At 52.6% G+C, this 19,567-nt stretch overlaps 1 protein-coding gene across 1 annotated transcript; it reads right to left on the bottom strand.

The window, feature by feature from the left end:
- Positions 1-483: 483 nt before the first annotated feature.
- SCRT2 (scratch family transcriptional repressor 2) lies at positions 484-12,274 on the bottom strand. The gene is made up of 2 exons (XM_052651256.1): positions 12,142-12,274; positions 484-1,268 (listed from the first exon to the last, which is right to left on the bottom strand). The coding sequence occupies exons 1-2, from the start codon at positions 12,272-12,274 to the stop codon at positions 484-486; spliced, it is 918 nt and encodes a 305-aa protein (XP_052507216.1).
- Positions 12,275-19,567: the final 7,293 nt, after the last annotated feature.

Here is a 19,567-nt window from a genome sequence, read left to right as displayed (position 1 = left end):
GGGCAGGGGGATCTGGGACAGGCTGGGGTCTCCGAGAGTGAAGATTAGATTCCTAAGGCCTGCGTCCTGGTGTGGATGGGGAATCCATGGCAGGCATGAGAGTCAAGGGGAGGTTTAAGCCTTAAGAGTTGGGGGCTCCAGTAGAGAACCGGCCTGAAACGCAGTTGGGAAGTGAGAGGAAAGGTCTGCAAGTTAGGGAGACTGCAGGGTATGGACGGGAGAAAATTCCGGCCAGGGGGCCCGGCAAACGTGCGGACCTGGTGCCTGAGTTGGGAGCCTTGAGGGCGCGGACAGCGGGTCAAGGTCCGAATCTTGGTAGCCGGTAAGGACGAGGAGGGTCGGGATGTACTTGGGGAAGACAGTGGCGAAAGCGAGTTCTGGGTTTGGGGGTCGGAGAGAAAAGTTCCGGTCTGGGAGCAGGGTCCCCAGGAGGGCCGTGGGCAGGGGGACGCAGCTGGGGGACCCGGGAGCGCGATGGGAGGCTCAGCTGGTGGGGCCGGCGGGCGGCGGCGGCGGGGGTGGCTCGGCCCCCTTGACGCAGGCGGCCTCGCAGTGCTTGTGGAGGTAGGACTTGAGCGCGAAGCTCTTGTCGCACTGGCGGCAGCGGTAGTGCTTGAAGGCCGAGTGCGTCTGCATGTGCGCGCGCAGGTTGGAGCGGTCGGCGAAGGCCTTGCCGCAGTGCGCGCAGCCGAACGGCTTCTCGCCAGTGTGCGAGCGCATGTGGCCCTGCAGCAGCCAGGGCCGCGAGAAGGCCTTGCCGCACACGCCGCACTTGTGGCGCAGGTTGTGCGTGAGCACATGCATGGCCAGCGCGGGCATGGACACGTACGCCTTGCCGCACGTCGGGCACTTGCGCGCCAGCTGGCTGTCCAGGCTGCGGTGCGTCTGCTTGTGGCGGCTCAGGTTCGACGACGTGGCGTACGTCTTGCCGCACTCGGCGCACGCGTGCCGGTGCCCGCCGCCCGCCGGCGTCCCCGCGCGCCCCGCGCGCGCCCCGCCGCTCCCGGCGTCCCCCGCGCCGCCCGCGTCCCCGCCGCGCCGCCGCCGCGAGCGCCCGTCCGAGATGAAGAAGGCGTCCATGGAATAGCTGTCGGTCACGGCCGCCTCCCCGCGGAAGTAGCGCGCCGACAGGCTGGACTGAGGGCTCTCGGGGTCGCTGTACTCTTCCGGGGCCGCCGGCGGGTACGCGGGCTCGGCCGGCGCCAGCTCCAGGCCTGGCTTCTGGTCCGCATCGTAGGTGCTGGGGGGCAGGCAGTGCGGCGCGTAACCTGGAGGGGATGAGACAAGGGCGGGGAAGGTGAGGCGCCCAGGAGGCGTCCCCGTGGGCTCTCTTGGGGAACTGAAGTCTGCTTGTATAGCAGCAGTCGCTGTCCTGCTTCTGTGCTTCTGGGGTCAGGATGCCCGGGTTCAGATCCTAACTCCGTGGGCCGCAATAAAAACCACCCAACTCCATCCTTGTGGAGCACGGTGAGGTCAGATTCTACTGATTTGGTGTTGGCTATCTTCTTAAGTGCACAAGGCCACGCAGGGAAGGTATTGTATGATCTGTACAGAGAGAGAAACTGAGGTATATAGTCCAAGCCCACAAGTATTTGGTGGAGCCGGGATCCAAACCTTGGCAGCCTGATGCCAAAACGCAGACTTCCTTTCTTCCAGCAGCATTCTGCCATTCCAGTCCTTTGACTCATCTGAATCTCAGCTTCCTCATTTGCAAAATGGAACTTACGATCGGACACTCCTTCCCAGGGTCTTTGGAAGGACTAAGTGATGAAAAGAGCCATGCATTAATTGTTCCTGTGCACCAAGTTCCGCCTCCATGCTTTACTCTTGTTAACTCATTTAGTCATCACTGACCCTATGAGGTAGATCCTGTTTTAATTCCCATTTTACATATAAGGAAGTAAAAAAAGAGCACACAGCAATTGCTATATAAATGTTAGCTGTTACAATTATGCTTTTTACTTGCTTGAAAAAGCGACTTCGCTGAAGATTGTTCAATTGCCCCTGCCCCCCAGGGTGAGATCTGTGTGCCCAGCACGTGCCTGGTTCAAAGGAGGTGTACAAAGAATAGACATTGCATGAACGAATCACAGTCCTGTTAAACCCACTTCCCAAGGTTGCTGGGGGATTTAAAAGAGGTCAAGTATGTGGCATGTAATAAATGCTCTAAGAAGGGCATGTCCTTGTAACTTGCTCCCAAGCCCGTTTTGCTCCCTGCTCCACTGGAAGACTTCTGGAGTCCCCTTGTGAGATTCATCCCTGCTCTGAGCCCCTCCTTCCTCTCTAGAGTTGGACCAGAAATCCTGTCCATTTCGGGATCTAGTGACTGTTGGGTGGGTGGGCTGGCACCCTCCCAGGACATTCTACAAGGGCTTTCCAAGGGCAGGTACCACTCTGATTTGATTCTGCCTCCTTGGGCCTTGCCTGGTCCCAGCACCTTCCCTGAGGGCCCTGGGGCCTGGGCTCCCAGGAGAGTTTCTGGCAGATACTATACAAACTTACCAACCTGGCACTGAAATACCAGGTATTTCCCTTGTCCTTTGATTGCAAAAAACAGTAGGGGTTAGGCTTCTTTACCCAGAGTGGCAAAGCTGGAAATATGACCCTCCACCACCCCCAGCATCCTTGATTCAAATGAGCAGGTGGAAGAGGGCTTTGTAAGCAGGGAACTGGATTCAGAGCTTTCATCCCCTGAAACAACCTGCCTGATTCAGCCTTTGTGCTTTTGCCTCTCATCTGGCCTTTGGGATGGTCACAGGGTGAAGTCTGCAGAAGGCACCCTGGCCCAGAAGGTGTACCTTTATTTTTTAACCCTTTCCCTTCAGCTGCCCAACAGGGACCTCTACACACAATGACTCGGGGTTGTGGAGGTGGAAGACTCAGTAGAGAGGGCACTGGTCAGATGCAGAGAGGGCAGTGGTGGTGGCAGTTTTATAATGGGACAGGTGTGCAGCCTCTCAGCACCCCATTCTCCCCTCTTGTCTGCCTTTGATCAGGAGGTTCCCCTTCCTCCCACTCCAGGAATCAGGCCTGGTACTAAAGCCCTGAAAACTTTCAAGGAGTGTTGTTTCAGACTGAGTCAAATACCTGTTAGGCATGCCTAGACTCCCTCTTTCTTCTGTGTTTCTTCCTATTGTGATTATTGATGATAATGATAATACTAGCTGATATTTACTGAGCACTTACTAAGTACCAAGCTCTGTGCTGAGTGCTTCACTCCCATCACCTTGCTGAATCACCACAAAAATACCTGTGTTACAGATAAAGAAACTGAGGTGCAGAGTGGCAGTGGTGCTTGCTCAAGGGTGGGACAAGAGTTGAACCCACTGCACTGCTCCTCTTCCACACACTGGGAGGAAGGGGCATGGCTGGGTTGTTCATCTACTGGCGGAGCCCCAGGTAGTGAGCACTTGATAAGTATTTGTGAAATGGGTGGTGAATGGGTGATAAAGATTTGCTAGGCCAGCCTCAATCCCTAGTGCAGCAGGGTCTGCCAGGACCATTCTGTCTACCAGATCTTGGGACAGCTTGATTTCCTGACACTGATTCTAGCTGGGTGACCTAGAGCAAGTTGTATGCCTTCTTGCATCTCTGCTCTGTTCTCTGGGTATGGGGATAGTATAGAATCCGTTTGGACGGGGTCACTGATCATGTGACCTTGGATGTGCTATTATTAAGGAACGATGGCATATTGGTTAAGAGCACAATTTTGGTACCAGACTACCAGGATTGAGTTCCAGCTTTACTATTCCTGGCTGTGTGATCTTAGACAAAGTGTTTGACCTCTCTATGCCTCTGTTTCCCCAGCTGTGAAATAGGGGAAAATAAAAGCACCTAACTCACACAGTTTGTAGTACAGAGTCCATGAATAAACAAACAATAAGTGAAAAGTGAACAAATAATAACCAACATTCCCAGAGGACTTTTGTGTCTGATACAGTTTAAAGGTTTTAAGCACAAATGCATCCCACCTTCATGGCTCTGAGGTTGGTACCATCTTACAGATGAGGAAACTGAGGCATAAAGTAGTTGTTAAACAACATGCCCAGGGTTGTGCAGCTAATAACTTACAGCAAGAATTCCAACCCAGTGCCTGGCATGATACATGTTGGCTGTTACTCTGAACAATAACAATCTCCCCAGGGGGGTTTCTGTGCTGGAAACCCACAGTTTTCTTGGCATCCGCACAGACACATCTTGCACCTCCAGCCTGGGCCACTGTTTCCTCACCCAAGATGTGTAGGTTCTGGCTCACACTCTGATGAGAAAACTGGTGATACAGAAAATTGGTAGCAGCTCAATGGTCTGGGCAGTCCTCGCCCTGGCGGCACTCTCTTTCTGTGGTGCCCTCTGGTGGTGACTCGCAGTACTGCAGCACTCCGGTTGCTGGGGGTCTCTATATAGAAATACTGGCACCTCAAAGGCTGAGCCTCTGCTTAGGGACAGATGCGGAATTGCCTTCTGGTCAGGAATTGTGGGGCCAGACATGGTGGCCAGCAGCTGCAGAGTTTTGCATGAGTTGTGGGGTGGGGGTGGAGGGTTTTATGAGAGTTTATGTGGTCATCTTGGTGGAGGTGGTTCTAACTTGCTTTGTGATCGTGATCAGGTTGCCTAACCTCTCTGGACTCTGTCTCTACCTGTAGAAGGTTGACTGAGATGCTCAAAAGACCCTTGTTGCATCGTGGCTGAACCAACCCCTCAATGATACCCATTGTCCTGTCCCCTACCCCTCAATCCTTATCAGCTCTATCTCATTCTCCTCAGACTCACAGACCTCTCCCTAGCTATGGGACTTTGAAAGTGAAAGTCGCTCAGTCATGTCTGACTCTTTGTGACCCCATGGACTATACAGTCCATGGAATTCTCCAGGCCAGAATACTGGAGTGGGTAGCTGTTCCTTCTCCAGGGGATCTTCCCAACCCAGGGATCCAACCCAGGTCTCCCGCATTGCAGGCGGATTCTTTACCAGCTGAGCCACCAGGGAAGCCCATCTGACCTTGGGCAAGTTACTAAACCTTTTTGTGCTGTATCTGGATAAAGGAACTTATGAAAGGACTGACTGAATTAATGGTGTATAATGCTTAGTACAATGCCTGGCACACAGTAGCCTCTCAAGCTGTTATTTAATTGTCATTATTATGGTTCCTACATTTTCTAGTGATACCCTCTAATCTGCTAAAGAGTGAAGGGGACACACGTGGGTCATCTCAGGCTGCTGTGTTACCTTGGGCAAACCACCTCACTTCTCTGGACCTCAAGCCTGGAGAATCCTTTAGGACACTATAGGCAGTGCTTTTCTGATTCTATGCATGGAACTCACACAGGTTTTAGATGCCTTCCTCTGTCCTACAGGTGACTATAGAAGGATGAGTTACCTGTCTCCCTGCTGACAGGGTGAGATAGGCCTCTCTTGTTTGGAAACAGAGGCAGGGAGGGCCAGGGACCCAGGGAGAAAAGACTGACTCTTTTACTCATATTCCAGCTGTGTGACCATGGGTAAGTCACGAAGCCTCTCTGGGCTCCAGTGCCCCATTTGAGGGATAGAACAGAGCCCCTCCAGTCGTATGGGGCTATAAGGAAGGCTCAGAAACACTTAGGAGAAGTGGAGATGTCATGTACATCACCCAAGAATGACTTGATTTTCCCTGCTCAAGAGTTTTGATATTTTAGACTGAAGGTCCAGAATACATTTTTGAAAAATTTTGCAAGGGAATTTTATGAGAAATCAGGTGCTGGGCATTTCACAAACATTGTCTCTTCCAGTTGTCTGACCCCCTGGGATGAGGGTGGGGGATTCTCTGAGAAGCACTACTGCTTCCAGCTGCCGTTGTGCCCACCCCCTGTGGCAGGCACTGCACTAAGTCCAGAGGCCTGGAGAGGGCAGAGGACTTGTTCAAGGTCACTGGAGGAGGAGTAAGGCTTGAACGCCTCCAGAATCTGTGTTTTTTTCCCCAAACCCCTGAGCAGGCATGGAGACCTGTTGAGGGAGGGAAGCTTTTCAACTGGTGGGAGGCAGGGGCAGTGAGTTTCTTCAAATACCACCACCTGCTTGGCCTGTGTCTGATGTAATGATGGGGTATTGGGGGTAGGGAGAAGCTATTCTTCTAGAAAATGCACCAGCCCTTTGTAAACCTTTGTAAATAATTAATAAAAGTAATGACTAACCCTGCTTGAGCACTTACTGTGTACAAGACACCCTGCTCAGTATTTTATGTCTGTTAGCTCGTGTCTAAGGGAACGTAGTGGTCACTTGCTCCAGTGCCCTACTTCTGAGGAAGCTGAAGCCCAGAGAGGGGCCTTTACCAGGCCACAAAGCAAGTTCCCACCAGAGCTAGGCTGGCCTTCTGCCTCCCAGGCCAGTGCTCTTTTTCCCAGTCTCTCTCAGGTTCCCAGTGTCCCAGACTTCCTCCAGGGAATCTCCAATCCAAATCCCACTTCCCTGTCTCTAGTTGGGTAGAAGAGAGAGGCCTAGTGATGGGCCAGTTTCCCAGGTAGCCCACTTTGCCGAGGAGGGCTGGGCCCTGCAAGGCGGGGGGCTGGAGGGGCTGCTGCATGAATATATTTAGAGCTGTGTCTTGCTGTGCCAGGGCCTCGGGCCTTGAGAATCAGCTCCAGCCAGCTGAGCAGAAAGCCAGGTCTGTCAGCAGCAAAGCAGGATAAAAATAGTTTCTCCTGTCTGCTCACAGAGCTGGGCAAAGGGGCTGGTGCCTCCCCCTCCCCTTATTATAGCATCTTTGTTCGCAGTTCCCCGGGCACTGGACCAGAAATGACACCCACCTCCTCCAAGGGCCTGGCAGCTGGTACACCTGCCCACTGGGGAGGGGGCCCCTGAGTCCAGATGAGTGGGAGACAGAGTGGGGTCTGGCCCAACATGACCAGGGCTGTAGGGTGTGGGGCTCGTGCCCACTGACTCAAACCCAGGGAATGTTGAGAGCACTCCAGAGCCTCTCCCCACTGTCCCTGCCTCCTGAAACCCCCCATATTCTGGTTTCTCCTGACTGTGACCCAATTCCTGTGGCCCACAGGGAGGTCCACAGCTCTGCAGGAATCAATAGGAAAGATTTTTCAAGGGGTTGTGGAAATAGGCCTGGTGGCTGAGGGTCTAGAGTTACCCAGCACTGGTTGGTGGAGCAGCCTCCCGCCCCCTCCTGGGCATCTCTGGGGCCCTTCCTGGGCCTCCTTCTGGAGACCTGGTGTCTTGTATAATGTACGTTGTCTCTCTGGGCCCCCTGTTTCCTGCCCTACCCTCTCTGTGCCCCAGAAGAGGCAGAGGGCCCATTCCAACCTCCCTTCTTAGCCAAAGGCTGGCGGCGGCTACTCCATCCCAGAGGAGACCACAGCTGGAAGGAAGCCAAGAGTTCCGGGGCCTCATCTCTCCCAGCAGCATCTCACAGCGACCCCCCCACCCCCACCGCCCCGGCCCGAGAGCGCCTCTAGGCTGAGGGGGTCCCGGGAACGTGTATGAAGCACCCACCTGGGAGGGGTGATGCAGTGCACCACTTATGCCCTTGTCATCGCAGGCAAGTCACCTCTCCAGTCTCAGCTGTGCCTCTGGAGGTTGAAGCTAACCTTCGCCTGCACTCTGCGCTTGCTGCCCTGCGCCCACTCTGTGTGTGTATGTGTGTGTGTTTGGGATGTATAAATTGCTATGCTGCCGTAGGGACTTGATATACTCTCCTGACCTCTATCAGGAGCCAAAAACAGGCTGTCTGAAGAGTGGACATTCAGCCTGGGTCCTTCATGTCCCCCTTGTGACCCCAGGCTTAAGGCGGGGCATGGACGCTAGATTCAGTATCCCATCCCTTTTATTGCACATTCCCGCTGACAGGTTTTTAAGAAAATCGAGTTTTGGGTCCCTGAAAGGCCAGAGCTGAAAGAGATCAAGTTTGGCTGCTTATTTTTGTAAGAGGGAAACTGAGGTTCAGGTAGGGGAAGATTAGTTCAGAGCTTCAGAGGAAGCTGGCTTTAAAACTTGAACTGGCCAGCCTTGAGAGTGGACCTGGACATGACCTTGGACTAGAAATTGGATCTGGATCTGGATCCAGTTCCTGGAGCATGAATGTCAACTTGGACATGGATTTGTTCTGAATTTTGAAGTGAGCCTGTAACCTGGGACACTGATCTTGGAACTAGACTTGTCCTAGAATGAAGGTTGGACATGGACTTTGAACCTGAACCTCTGCCATGTCTCTAATCTTGACCTTGGACCTGGACCAAGACCAAGATGCCAGGGGCAGAGGTAGTTAAAACACTCAGGTGGGTCTGCCCTGTGTCCTTTGACCCCTCCACAGCCCTCTCTGAGCTCCCTCTGCCAAGGGACCGGGGCTACCCTTTTGCATCCCTGCACCCCAAATAGGCTTTCTAAAGTGTGGGGTAGACGTGTGCCAATTGGGGACTTTGAGCAGATTCCCAGGCCTGGCCTGGGGCGACTCCTCGGCGCCATCAGAGGGAGTGAGCGGAAGCGGGTGTTGGTATAATGTGGTCAACTAGAGAAGCCCATGGGCAGAAGTAGGAGCACTTCCTCAGCTGCTGGGGAGGCTTAATGTAGCTGTGGAGGGCAGACAACTGCGTTATTGGATTGGCATTGATCCCTCATCTGCCTGGGTCAGATGCACTCTGAAGGAGTATGAGGGCAGGACGTGGTGGGGGTTAAGAGGATGGAGGACCTGGCATCCAGCTGGAGTTCAGAGTTAGGGTGTGTGGAGAGGTCGATACTCCGGGGCCAGTGAAGATGTCCACAGGTCCATGGAGACCACTGGTGTGCAGCTGGGTGGGCAGCTTCCTTCTCTGAGATGAATGAGTCCCTAGCATTCCCCAGGATGGGGCCCAGGCCTGGGAGGGGTTTGATGGAGTTGGAGGATGAGGTTCTGCGAGGGTTGGGAGGATGTGAATTGCCATCTCACTGAGGGACTGAATCTGTGCTCAGAATCACCCAGGGGAAAGGAGGGGAAGGGAGGGCTCCACGGAGGCAGAAAGCAGTGGAGGAGCAAGAGGGGGAGAAAAGAGGCATTACATTGGAGAGGATGGTGAAATTAGATCTGCTCTCCCTTCTTTGGGGAGCGCTGCAGAGAAGCCTGGAACTTGCCCTGTTGTGGGGCTTCTTCCCTATTTAGGTGCATTCAGGGGGAGCCTGGAGCCCAGATGTACCTGCCACACCCTCTGCCGGGCCCATGGAGGCTGCTGTTGTGTGTGTGTGTGTGGAGGAGGAGGAGTCCTCCAGGAATTCTCCAGCACTCCCAAGCTTTCCCTGGGCTGGGGGTACTCTTTAATTTGGAGTCTTGCATCTTCATCAATCAGGAGCCTGTGGTTCCCCTGACCTCCACATTCACAGGCTCCCTTCCTACCCCCCGCCGCCACCCCAGATTCCCCTCCCATTGGTCTCACCCTGACCCTGCAGCCGTTGTTGCTGCAGGAATGGCTTGTAAGAGGATCTTTCTAATAACTGGAACTATCTCCAGCCCCAGGCTCTCCCCCTTTCCCTCCCTCCTTTCTCCTCCCCCCTCCTCTTCTCCCTCACTCTCCTCACCTCCCCCCCCTCCTCTCTTTCTCCTTGTTTACCCAGCACACTTACACACGCTGGGAGAGAAAAACGTCGGCTCAGCAATTTTTCACACTTGCCTCAAATGCTCAGCAAGGTTATTTCCGGCAGAGCGGAGACAACGGACCACTAGGTGCCGGCAGGCTCTCTGAGGACCCCCAGCACCCCTACCCACCCGTGGGATGAGGGAGCCTTCATTTCCCAGTCTGGCCACACCCCAGGGATGGAAGAGCCCCTCTGCCCCATAACAGAATAAGGCAGACTCTGTGTTTCCCAGCCATACTCAGCCTTGAAGGGTCACCCCTTGGTCTCTGGCACTAACCATTTACTGCAGACACTGCCAGGGCAGCCAGGGTAGAGTACCTGTCCTCAGACCGGGGCTGCCTGCAGAGACTGAAGCCAAGAGAAGTGCTTGGCCTCAGAAACTCTGCCACCCTCAGCCAGACGTCGAATGGTAAACGGAGCCCTACAGAAGAAACCCTGACAATGGCCCCACGCATTCTGTTAGACCCTCGTCCAGTCGTCTCCAGTGCCTCCCACCCCACACTTGACCTTCACAGAAACTGAGCTTATAAAGTTGGAAGGATGCTTAGATCATGCCATCCAAATTCTTTCACTGTTGAGATGGAGGATCAGAGAAGGAAAGGCACTTGCCCAAGGTCACATACTAAGTCAGAGACCTAGAGCCCAGGCCTCCCAGAGTTCCAGGCCAGATATTAAACTGTCAGGACAGCCTCACGAATCCCCAGAAGGAGCTGGTCTGGAGCCCTTTAGGGAAAGGGCCAAGGACAGGGTGGTTCTAGGGGGTTAAAGCTGGTAGAACATCCCTGCTGATGGCTTGGCCCATACCTTGCTTCCCACTATTTGCTCAGAGGCTCCTTTCAAAGCTTTTTTGGACTGAATTCAAGGCAAGGCATTCCTGCCTCCCTCCCGAGGAACAGTCTGCAGTTTTGGCTGTGCATGAGAAATTCTCTGGGCTTCTCTGGGTTTCCTCAGCTGGCCTGGGACAGGACCAAGGGGCCCTCAGTGGGCAGGAACCCAGGGCTTTGTGTCCATCCTCCAAGGGATCCACATTTCAGGCTTGCAGGCATTTCCATTTCTACTGAGGTCCCTAGCCCTGGCATGGACCCAGGTCCACCCTCTGTCCTGCCTGCACTCAGATAAGCCCAACCATATCCCTAGGATTCAGTCCTCAACCCCAAGAGGCCCTGGGGTCAAGAAAGAGGACCGTAGAATAAGGAACGTGGGGCAAAGAAAAGGGGGTTGGTTCTCTTGGGGATCTGGGGGAGGTCAGGGGGTGAGGGGCTGGAGCTGTATCCCTGTTCGCTCCCTAATTTCTTTGACCTTGATGAGGTCACAGAGCATTTTACCCAGCACCCTCTTGCTACCTGGCTTAGTGGAGTGATGGAATGTAGGTGAAGTGCTTGGAAATCCCTGAGGCAGAAGCTCCCACCCTCCTGCCTTTGCCATCTCAGCTACCCCCTCATCTTCAATCCTTTCTTTTCTCCTTTTTCTCTCCTCTTCTCTTTCCTTCCCACTTACACACACACACACAACACAGACACACACACCACACACACACACACCACACACACACGCACACCCCAAAGGTGATGCCACATGTAATGTCAGATTTCTTACTGCCAAAGGGATGCCTCCTCTTCAGACACCTGTCCTGGTGGGGACCATCAGAGGAGAACCCTTTTGTGATCCCCTTGATGGGGGATGGGGTCCACAGAACCAGTCTCTAATTTTTCCCCACAACGTCCAGAGATCACCCCTTTTTGGGCCTGACTGACCTCTCTTGTCCCCCAAACACTTGTCACTATAGGAACTTGCTCTGAAAAGAAACAGAGTGCGTTGGGGGTGGGGCACTGACAAGAAACAGCAGGGTTGTCTCTAGAGGAGTGTGAGAAGCTGGAGGGGGGAAGAGGGTGCGACCTAGGAGACCAAGAGCCACTTTGGGGGAACCCCTCCTAGAAATTCCCTCTTCCTCTCAGTCTCCAGGACAGGCCCAGCCTTTGGCAGGCATGTGGCTGAGGGTAACAAAAGAGTTGCTGAGAGAGGGGGCTGAGAAGACTTGTCTGGCATCACCAGGGGGAGCAGACTTGAAGGGAAAGAGGGTGCCCCCAGCTACCCCTAGGGAGCCAACCCTCTCTCCCCAGGAATCGGTGGTCCAGGCCAGTTTACCTTCCCCATCAAGGGAGTACTCTCGGACAACCAACCTCCTTCCCTCAACCAGGAAGAGGGGACCCTTAGAACGCCTTGTGCATTAGCCCCCCAACACTAACCCTTAATGGACACCACACTCTCTCTCTCCATTCTCTCACCATCCCTCACTCCAGTTCCAATCTAGGGCCACAACTTTCAAAGTCCAGGCTGACGCTCGCTCGGCGGCGGGATGGGCCGACCCTGCGACTTCCCCTTTGTACAGACCTGGCCCATGCCCCGCCTGCCTGGCCCTCAGGAAGCCGGGGAGGCGCACACAGCCAAGGAAATCTCCTCCCGGGGTTCCCTGCCGCGCGCACCCCTCCTCGTGGCCCGAGTTGGGGAGGGCCCGAACTCCCCTCCCCTCTTCTTCCCCCCCGCCGGGTCCCACTCACCGTTGTCCCCGGAAGGCCCCCGGGCTCCAGGCAGCACGTAGGCGGTCTCCAAGGGGTGATAGGTGGGGGCCGGCACCCCGCTGCACTGGAAGCCGTCTCCTTTGATCTTCTTTACCAGGAAGGAGCGGGGCATGGTGCGACTGGCGTGGGACTCGGCGGGGGCACTTGCGAGGGGCCCTGGTCGGGGGGAGGAGGCCAGCCGGGCGCGATTGGCTGTCTGCGCGGGGTTTCAGCACTGGACAGCTCCCAGCGGGCGACGGGCGGGCGGCAGCGCGGAGCCGGCACCGGTGGCGGCGGCCCCGGCTGTAGCTCTGGCTCCCGCTCGGGCTTGGCGGCGGCGGCGGCGGCGGCTGTCAGACAGGCGATCGCTGGAGCTGTGCTCAGCACTCCGGCTGCCGGCTTTATATGGGACGCAGGCTGGAGGAGATCAGGTGGTCCCCTAGCAATGGAACTGTTCAGCGCTCTAATCCATCAAATGTCCCCCAGGACAATCGCTCCGCACACGTTCCCCTGAACCGGCGGCGGTGGGGGCAGGCCAGGCGCAGGGAGCAGCGGGCAGGCAGGAGGGGAGAAAGTGAGGGCGAGAAAAGCAGAGATATAGAGACGGAGAAAGGGGGGGCGGGGGGGGGGGAACAAGGGGGAGAGAGAGAGAAAGAGAGAGCGGAGATGAGATACACAGAGAAAGACAGAAAGAGACATACAGAAAAAGAGAGACTCATACACAGTGAAAGAGATAGAAATAGGAGCAGAGACCAAGATAAGGACAAAAAGACGAGAGAGAGAGAGAGAGAGAGAGAGAAGAGAAGAAAGGCAGAGAGGGAGAGAAGTAACAACACACACCCACGGGAGAAAAAGAGACCTCCAGATACACAAAAAGAAAGCACCCCAGGATGCAAAGAAAGGGGAAGAGAAGTGCAAGACAGAAGGAAAGAGGACAGGAGGTTCGGTCTGAGCAGGCAGGGTTCAGGCACATGGGGACACAAGGAAGGGAATGCAGAGAAGAGTATGAGCTCGCCAGCGGTGGACATCCCCCCCCGCCCCCGCACCTGCCTCCAGCCCCCTCCCTGTCCCCTAGGTTTGAAGGGGTCAGTTTGGACACTCAGCTTTAACTAGGGGAAGTCATCCCCCCTCCCCAGCTTGTCTTCCCACTGAAGCTCCCTGTTGGGTTTGGGGTTCAACTTTCTTCTTCCAGAACTGATGAGGGGAGCAAGTCCCCCATGCTGATGCCCAGCCTAGCTCAGCCAGTCCTGTTCCGGTGCCTAGCTCAGGCGGGCGCTGCAAGAGGAAGTGAAAATCGTCCAGTAATTAATTTCCCTGCTGCCGGGGGGTGGTGGTTTTGACACATCCGAGGAGGCTGTGTCTTTCCCTGAAGCGGGGAGCAGACAATAGAGACACGTGGACTGGGAAGGGAGAGGGGGGGAGGGAGGGGGAGCGGGGCTCCCGCTGGAACTCTTTGCAGGTCAGCTCCTTTGTCTCCAGGAGGATCTCAGCAGACCCCCCCTTCCAACCTCCAATCCAGCCAAAACCTAGGGGAGCTTCATATCTGGGTAGGACCAAGGAGCAGGAGAATGCAAACCCCTGCCCAGAGAGCTGCTTGGCAAAGTGCCATGGTGGTGGGCTGGCCTTAGCAAGTATGTGATGTCCAGAGCACAAGAGTCCTGGAATCAGACTCTAGGAATGTCAAGATCTCATTGGTTAACAGCATTCTGTTTATGGTATGCTAGACTGATGGAGTGGGGTTGTGCTTTTGGGACTGGGTCACCTAATACCAGTTGGGAGACTAAGACCCTTGAAGACTAAGAGAGGCCACAGAGGTGCCCAGGGTCCCAACAGGAAGTCAACAGAAATTTCCAGAGACTCCTGTGGTCCTTTGGAACCTCACGCAAATTTTGAGGTGTTGCTTAGAAATCTTAGAATAAAATTTGGACCCATGATCTTGCCAAGGTCCTGAATGATATGGAGGGTCCTGCCCATCTTCTCAGAGATATTGTCCCACATTTTGCCCTCTGAGGCTTTATTTAACCTCAGTCACAGAGGGTTGAGGTAACCACACCCCTGGACTCATGACGCACTCTATATTCCCTACTTCAGCCACACAAGCCAACTTCTCGTCTTGCAGACTTATTACTCTCTCCTTGGCCTCTGCTCTGGTTCTTCTGTTCAGAGGAACCCTGCATTGGCATAGCTGAGGCATCACTTCTTCTGGGAAGTGTCCCTGACTTCCTGCATGGTAGACTGGGCCAGCTTGCCTATTGGCCCCTGAGCTGTGTGACTCTGTCCTGTGTTTGGCTCAGCATACTCTTGCAACGTGCAGTAGGATATCCCAGGTCCTCTACTTACTAGCCATGAGATCTTAAGCAAGTTATTCAACTTCTCTGTGCCGCAGTTTCCCATCTCATAAAATGGGCTTGCACATAGAAGGTGAAGGTGAAGTCGCTCAGTCGTGTCCGACTCTTTGTGACCCCATGGACTGTAACCTACTAGGCTTCTCCGTCCAGGCAAGAATTGCCAAGAAGGAATTGCCATTTCCTTCTCCAAGGGATCTTCCCGACCCAGGGATCGAACTTGGGTCTCCCGCATTGGAGGCAGATGCTTTAACCTCTGAGTCACCAGAGGTATGTAAACCTGCTGATGAGCACTTACCTATAGTAGGTGCGTATTCTGTGTGTGTTCTGTAAGTACAGTTGCACTGGGAGAACCCAGGCTTCATCTAACATGTTTGTGGGGTTCTACATAATAGGTGGTAACCTCAACAGTCCTAGTCCCTGGTCTCCTTGGAGGTGACATTCAAGGGACATAAAATTGGGTGAGCAATGGAGGGTGCTGGTTCCTAGACAGGGTGGCCAGCAAGGGTCTCCTGGAAGAGGGGACAGCTAAGAAGAGACTTGAGTGATGAGATGGAGCCAGCCATGGAAGGAGCCAGAGAAAGAGAGCTCCAGGCAGAGACTTCACAAGTTCAAAGACTCTGAGACAAAAATGAGCTTGGGCCAGTTCAGGAACAGTAAGGAGTGGGAGGATATGAGGTCAGAAAGTTGGCAGGGCCAGAACCCAGAAGGTGTTCAATAAATCATGAGTGAATGACTATGGGGTAGGTTGTTGTTGTTCAGTTGCTAAGTCATGTCTGACTATTTTTGACCCCGTGGATTGCAGCATGCTAGGCTCCCCTGTCCTTTACTATCTCCCAGACTTTGCTCAAAGTCATGTCCATTGGTCGATTATGCTATGCAAGCATCTCATCCTCTGTCACCCCCCTATCCTTTTGCCCTCAATCTTTCCCAGCAGCAGAGTCTTTTCCAATGAGTCTGCTTTTTGCATCAAATGGCCAGAACATTGGAGCTTCAGCTTTAGTTTAGCATCAGTCCTTCCAATGAATATTCAGGGTTGATTTCCTTTAGGATTGACTGGTTTGATCTCTTTGGAATCCAAGGGACTTTCAAGAGTCTTCTCCAGCACCATGATTCAAAAACAGCAATTCTTTGGCACTCAGCCTTCTTTATGGTCCAACTCTCACATCCATACATGACTCCTGGAAAAAACCATAACACTGACTATACGGACCTTTGTTGGCAAAGTGATGTCTCTGCTTTTTAATATGCTGTTTAGTTTTGTCATAGTTTCCCTTCCAAGAAGCAAGTGTCTTTAATTTCATGGCTACAGTCACCATCAGCAGTGATTTTGGAACCCAAGAAAATAAAGATGGTCACTGTTTCTACTTTTTCCCCTTCTATTTGTCATGAAGTGATGGGACCAGACGCCATGATCTTAGTTTTTTGAATATTGAGTTTTAAGCCAGTTTTTTCACTCTCCTCTTTTACCCTCATCAAGAGGCTCTTTAGTTCCTCTTCACTCTCTGTCATTAAGAGTGGTATCATTTGCATATCTAAGGTTTTTGATATTTCTCCCGGCAATCTTGATTCCAGCTTGTGATTCATCCAGCCTGGCATTTCACATGGTGTACTCTGCATATAAATTAAATAAGCAGGGTGACAATATACAGCCTTGAGAAACTCTTTTCTCAATTTTTCATTGTTCCATGTCTGACTCCAACTGTTGCTTCTTGACCTGCATACAGGTTTCTCAGGAGGCAGCTTAGGTTGTCTGGTATTCCCATCTCTAAAAATTTTCTACAGTTTATTGTGATCCACACAGTGGAAGGCTTTAGCATAGTCGATGAAGCAGAAGTAGATGTTTTTCTAAAATTCCCTTGCTTTCTCTATGATCCAAAAATTGTTGGCAATTTGATTTCTGGTTCTTGGGTGAGATTCAGCCTTAAAAGGTGGATCTATTCAAAGGTAGATCTTTAAAATTGGAGAACAATGTTTCACTGCTCGCATAGAAGTTGTTAATAGTTATTGGTGGGGTAGCCATATTTTCTTGAGTTTTATTAGGTACTGGGATCTCTGTCCCTTCAGTTCAGTTCAGTTCAGTTCAGTTGCTCAGTCGTGTCCAACTCTTTGCGACCCCATGAATCGCAGCATGCCAGGCCTCCCTGTCCATCACCAACTCCCGGAGTTCACTCAGACTCACGTCCTTAGTGGTGCTTAATACAACGGAGTAAATAATGCACATGGGCACCCTTGAGTTCACTTCTACCTGCCTAACAATCCTACCGTTCCAACCTTTTACATAAGAGATGGTAAAACTGAGCTCAGAGAGCTTCCCAGGACAGTGAGGTTCCAACAGTGAATTAAGCATAGAACTGGACTGAGACTGGACTCTCCCTCATCAGATCTTCTCAGGGGGCAGGGTGGAGAGGTAATCCCCCGTTGAACTGACAGAGAGAGGCCCACAGAGTGATGTATCCAAGGTCCATAGTTCACTATTGTCGGGTTGAAGATCAGATCCCAAGTCTCTGACCTCTGGCTAGTAGGTGGTGTGGGCGGGCAGGCACCTTTAGCAGATGGAAGAAACCCTCAGCCCAGAAGTTGAAGTTCAGAAATACCCACGGGATCGGGTGTCCTTGAGCAAGGATGAAATACACAACCTCTGGCATGGTTTCAGCACTAGGACATCATGGAGGGCCTTCTGTCTCCCAAACTTCCCCCCAATACTGGCTCACTGGTTTCAGAAAAGCCATGTTTAGGAATTCATTTCTCCAAGTCATATTAAATAAGGAAAGAATTTTAATCCCAGGCATGCTTGCTACAGCATCAGAGACCAGAATAAAACCCTCAAGTTGGAGAAAATGGGGGAGAGCTGTGAAGAAAACATTCCCTTGATGGAATATTCTGCAGCCATTAAAAATTATCATATGGAGGAAGACCTTGTCTTTCAATGAAAGATGCAAAATCTTGAAATCCCTTACAGCACATTTGCAACTATGGGTCAAAATAAAGATAAACGTGCACAGAAAAGTGAAAGAAGGATGGTGGAACTACAGGTGTTTCTCCACCTTCTTTTTTGTGTTTTCCAAAAAGACTATAAAATGTTTCGGTTCAAGAAACATCTATCTTGAGTACTTGCTAACTTCTCCCTTACTTCTGAAGAGAAGAAATGATAAAATTTCAAAAAACATGTCAGGAAACTCATTCTTCTGACTTTTGAGAAGACAGCATTGCCTATGGCAAATTTCTCCAATGACAACAATAATTATTACTATATCAACAGTGACTTCACGTGCCTGGTACTGTTCTAAACATCTACCCTTCACAGAAACTGGCCTTGCCAGAGGCTTTCTGTAGAGGGATTTGGAATCAGCCTGTTTCCAGTTCTAATCCATGCTCTGTCATTTCCCAGCTTTGCTTCTCCATACCTCCATTTCCTCATCTGTAAAATGGAGATTTTGAAAGGGATTATCCCCAGTGTTGTGTGGGTGCATGCTCAGTTGCTCAATCATGTCCGACTCTGTGATCCAAGGGCCTTTAGCCCACCAGGCTCCTCTGTCCATGAGATTTCCTAGGCAAGAATACTGGAGTGGGCTGCCATTTCCTTCTCCCAGGGATCGAACCTGCATCTTCTGTGTCTCCTGCATTGGCAAGTGGATTCTTTACCACTGAGCCACCTGGGAAGCCCATCTCCAGTGTTGCAGTGAGGATTAAATGATAATGTATCTGTAAAGGGTTTAGAGCAGTGCCTGGCACACAATCATTTGACTTGATAATTGTTGACTACTTTTGTTATCATTTCTCATCTAAGCTTCACCATGTCCTCATGGGAGAAGGCTCTGTTATTGACCTGTTGACAGATGAGGGTGAAATGACTGGCCCAAGGCCATATGGTTATTGTGGGGAAGAGCTGGGGAGGGTCTCACATCCCTCTGGTCTACTGCCTGCCTCTCCAGGAGTCCCAGGCTTGGCATAACTGGTTTAGCTGGTGAAGGCTGCAGGCTCTGCCCTTTCTGCCCTACCGATCTGCTCTGCTATCCTTCAGATTTCAACCCTCTCTTGCCCATCACGAAGGAGGGGAGCTACTAGTGTCTGGGTGTGACTCACAGTGCTGTGTAACCCCAGGTAGCTGGCAGAGCCACCTGAACCTCACTCTGGACAACTGTAAAGGGGGACCAGGCATTATATTCAGGCTTCACTCCATGGTATTAGAAAGGAGCACTGCTCTGGGAGTCGGGAGCCTGATTCTTCTCTCTCTGCTCCTTCTCTTGGCTCCAGCCTTCTGGTCTGTCAAATGGGCATGGGACAAGCTGGTCCCTGAGGTGCTGTCCAGTGCCAATAATGGAATTCTGTATGAATTCCAAGGAGGAGAGTGGCTACAAATGCATCCACTTGATGTTGATGGGTCTTTTTCTCTGGTAAGCTTCCTTAGTCTGCCTGTTTCTCCAGTGTATTTCTCCAGGCCCTCCCTCTTCCGAGCCTAAGGAAAGAGGGTAGGAGAAGCCTGAAACTGACTTTTCACAGCTCTGTACTCCGTGACTCGGAGACAATGGCCCAAGGCCCTGCGGGGGCGGGACCTCTGGAATCTGATCCCTGCTATATTCTTTCTCTGGTCAATTTGGTCCCTGGAAGCAGATTTGAAAACCAAGATGGAAGTGCAACTTATGGGGATAACACCTGCAAGAAAAAGAGGTGCGCCTTCAGACTAGGGCGCAAGTCTGACATCTGTGAAAGGAGAGGAGACTGGGCAAGAGGAGCCCCAGGCAGTGGTGCAGCTCGAAGGAAGTCTGGCCAGAGCCACAGGGAGCTCTGGGCCCAAGACTTCCTGCAGAGGAGTCTCATGCTGGGTGGAATACCAGGCCCTGGTTCCCCACGGTGCCCAGTCATCAGCCGAGCGTCCCGGAAGGAGGGTGGCCTCAGCTCAGACACTGTGGCCGACTGAGAGGGCGCTGCAGTGGGAGGCTCTCAGGGACTGCAGTCCAGAGCGGCGGGCACCTCCCTTCGGCTGCTGCGTGTTTTTCTTGATTCATTTAATAAACACAGCTCTGGGCTATGTGCCAGGTCCTCATCTACACACTTTACAAATATCACCTTAGTTAATC

Source organism: Budorcas taxicolor, chromosome 13 (assembly GCF_023091745.1).
Source record: "Budorcas taxicolor isolate Tak-1 chromosome 13, Takin1.1, whole genome shotgun sequence".
Taxonomy (NCBI): Eukaryota; Metazoa; Chordata; class Mammalia; order Artiodactyla; family Bovidae; genus Budorcas; species Budorcas taxicolor.
The sequence above is the reverse complement of the archived record's forward strand: the minus strand, read 5'-3'. Positions and strand labels throughout refer to the sequence as shown.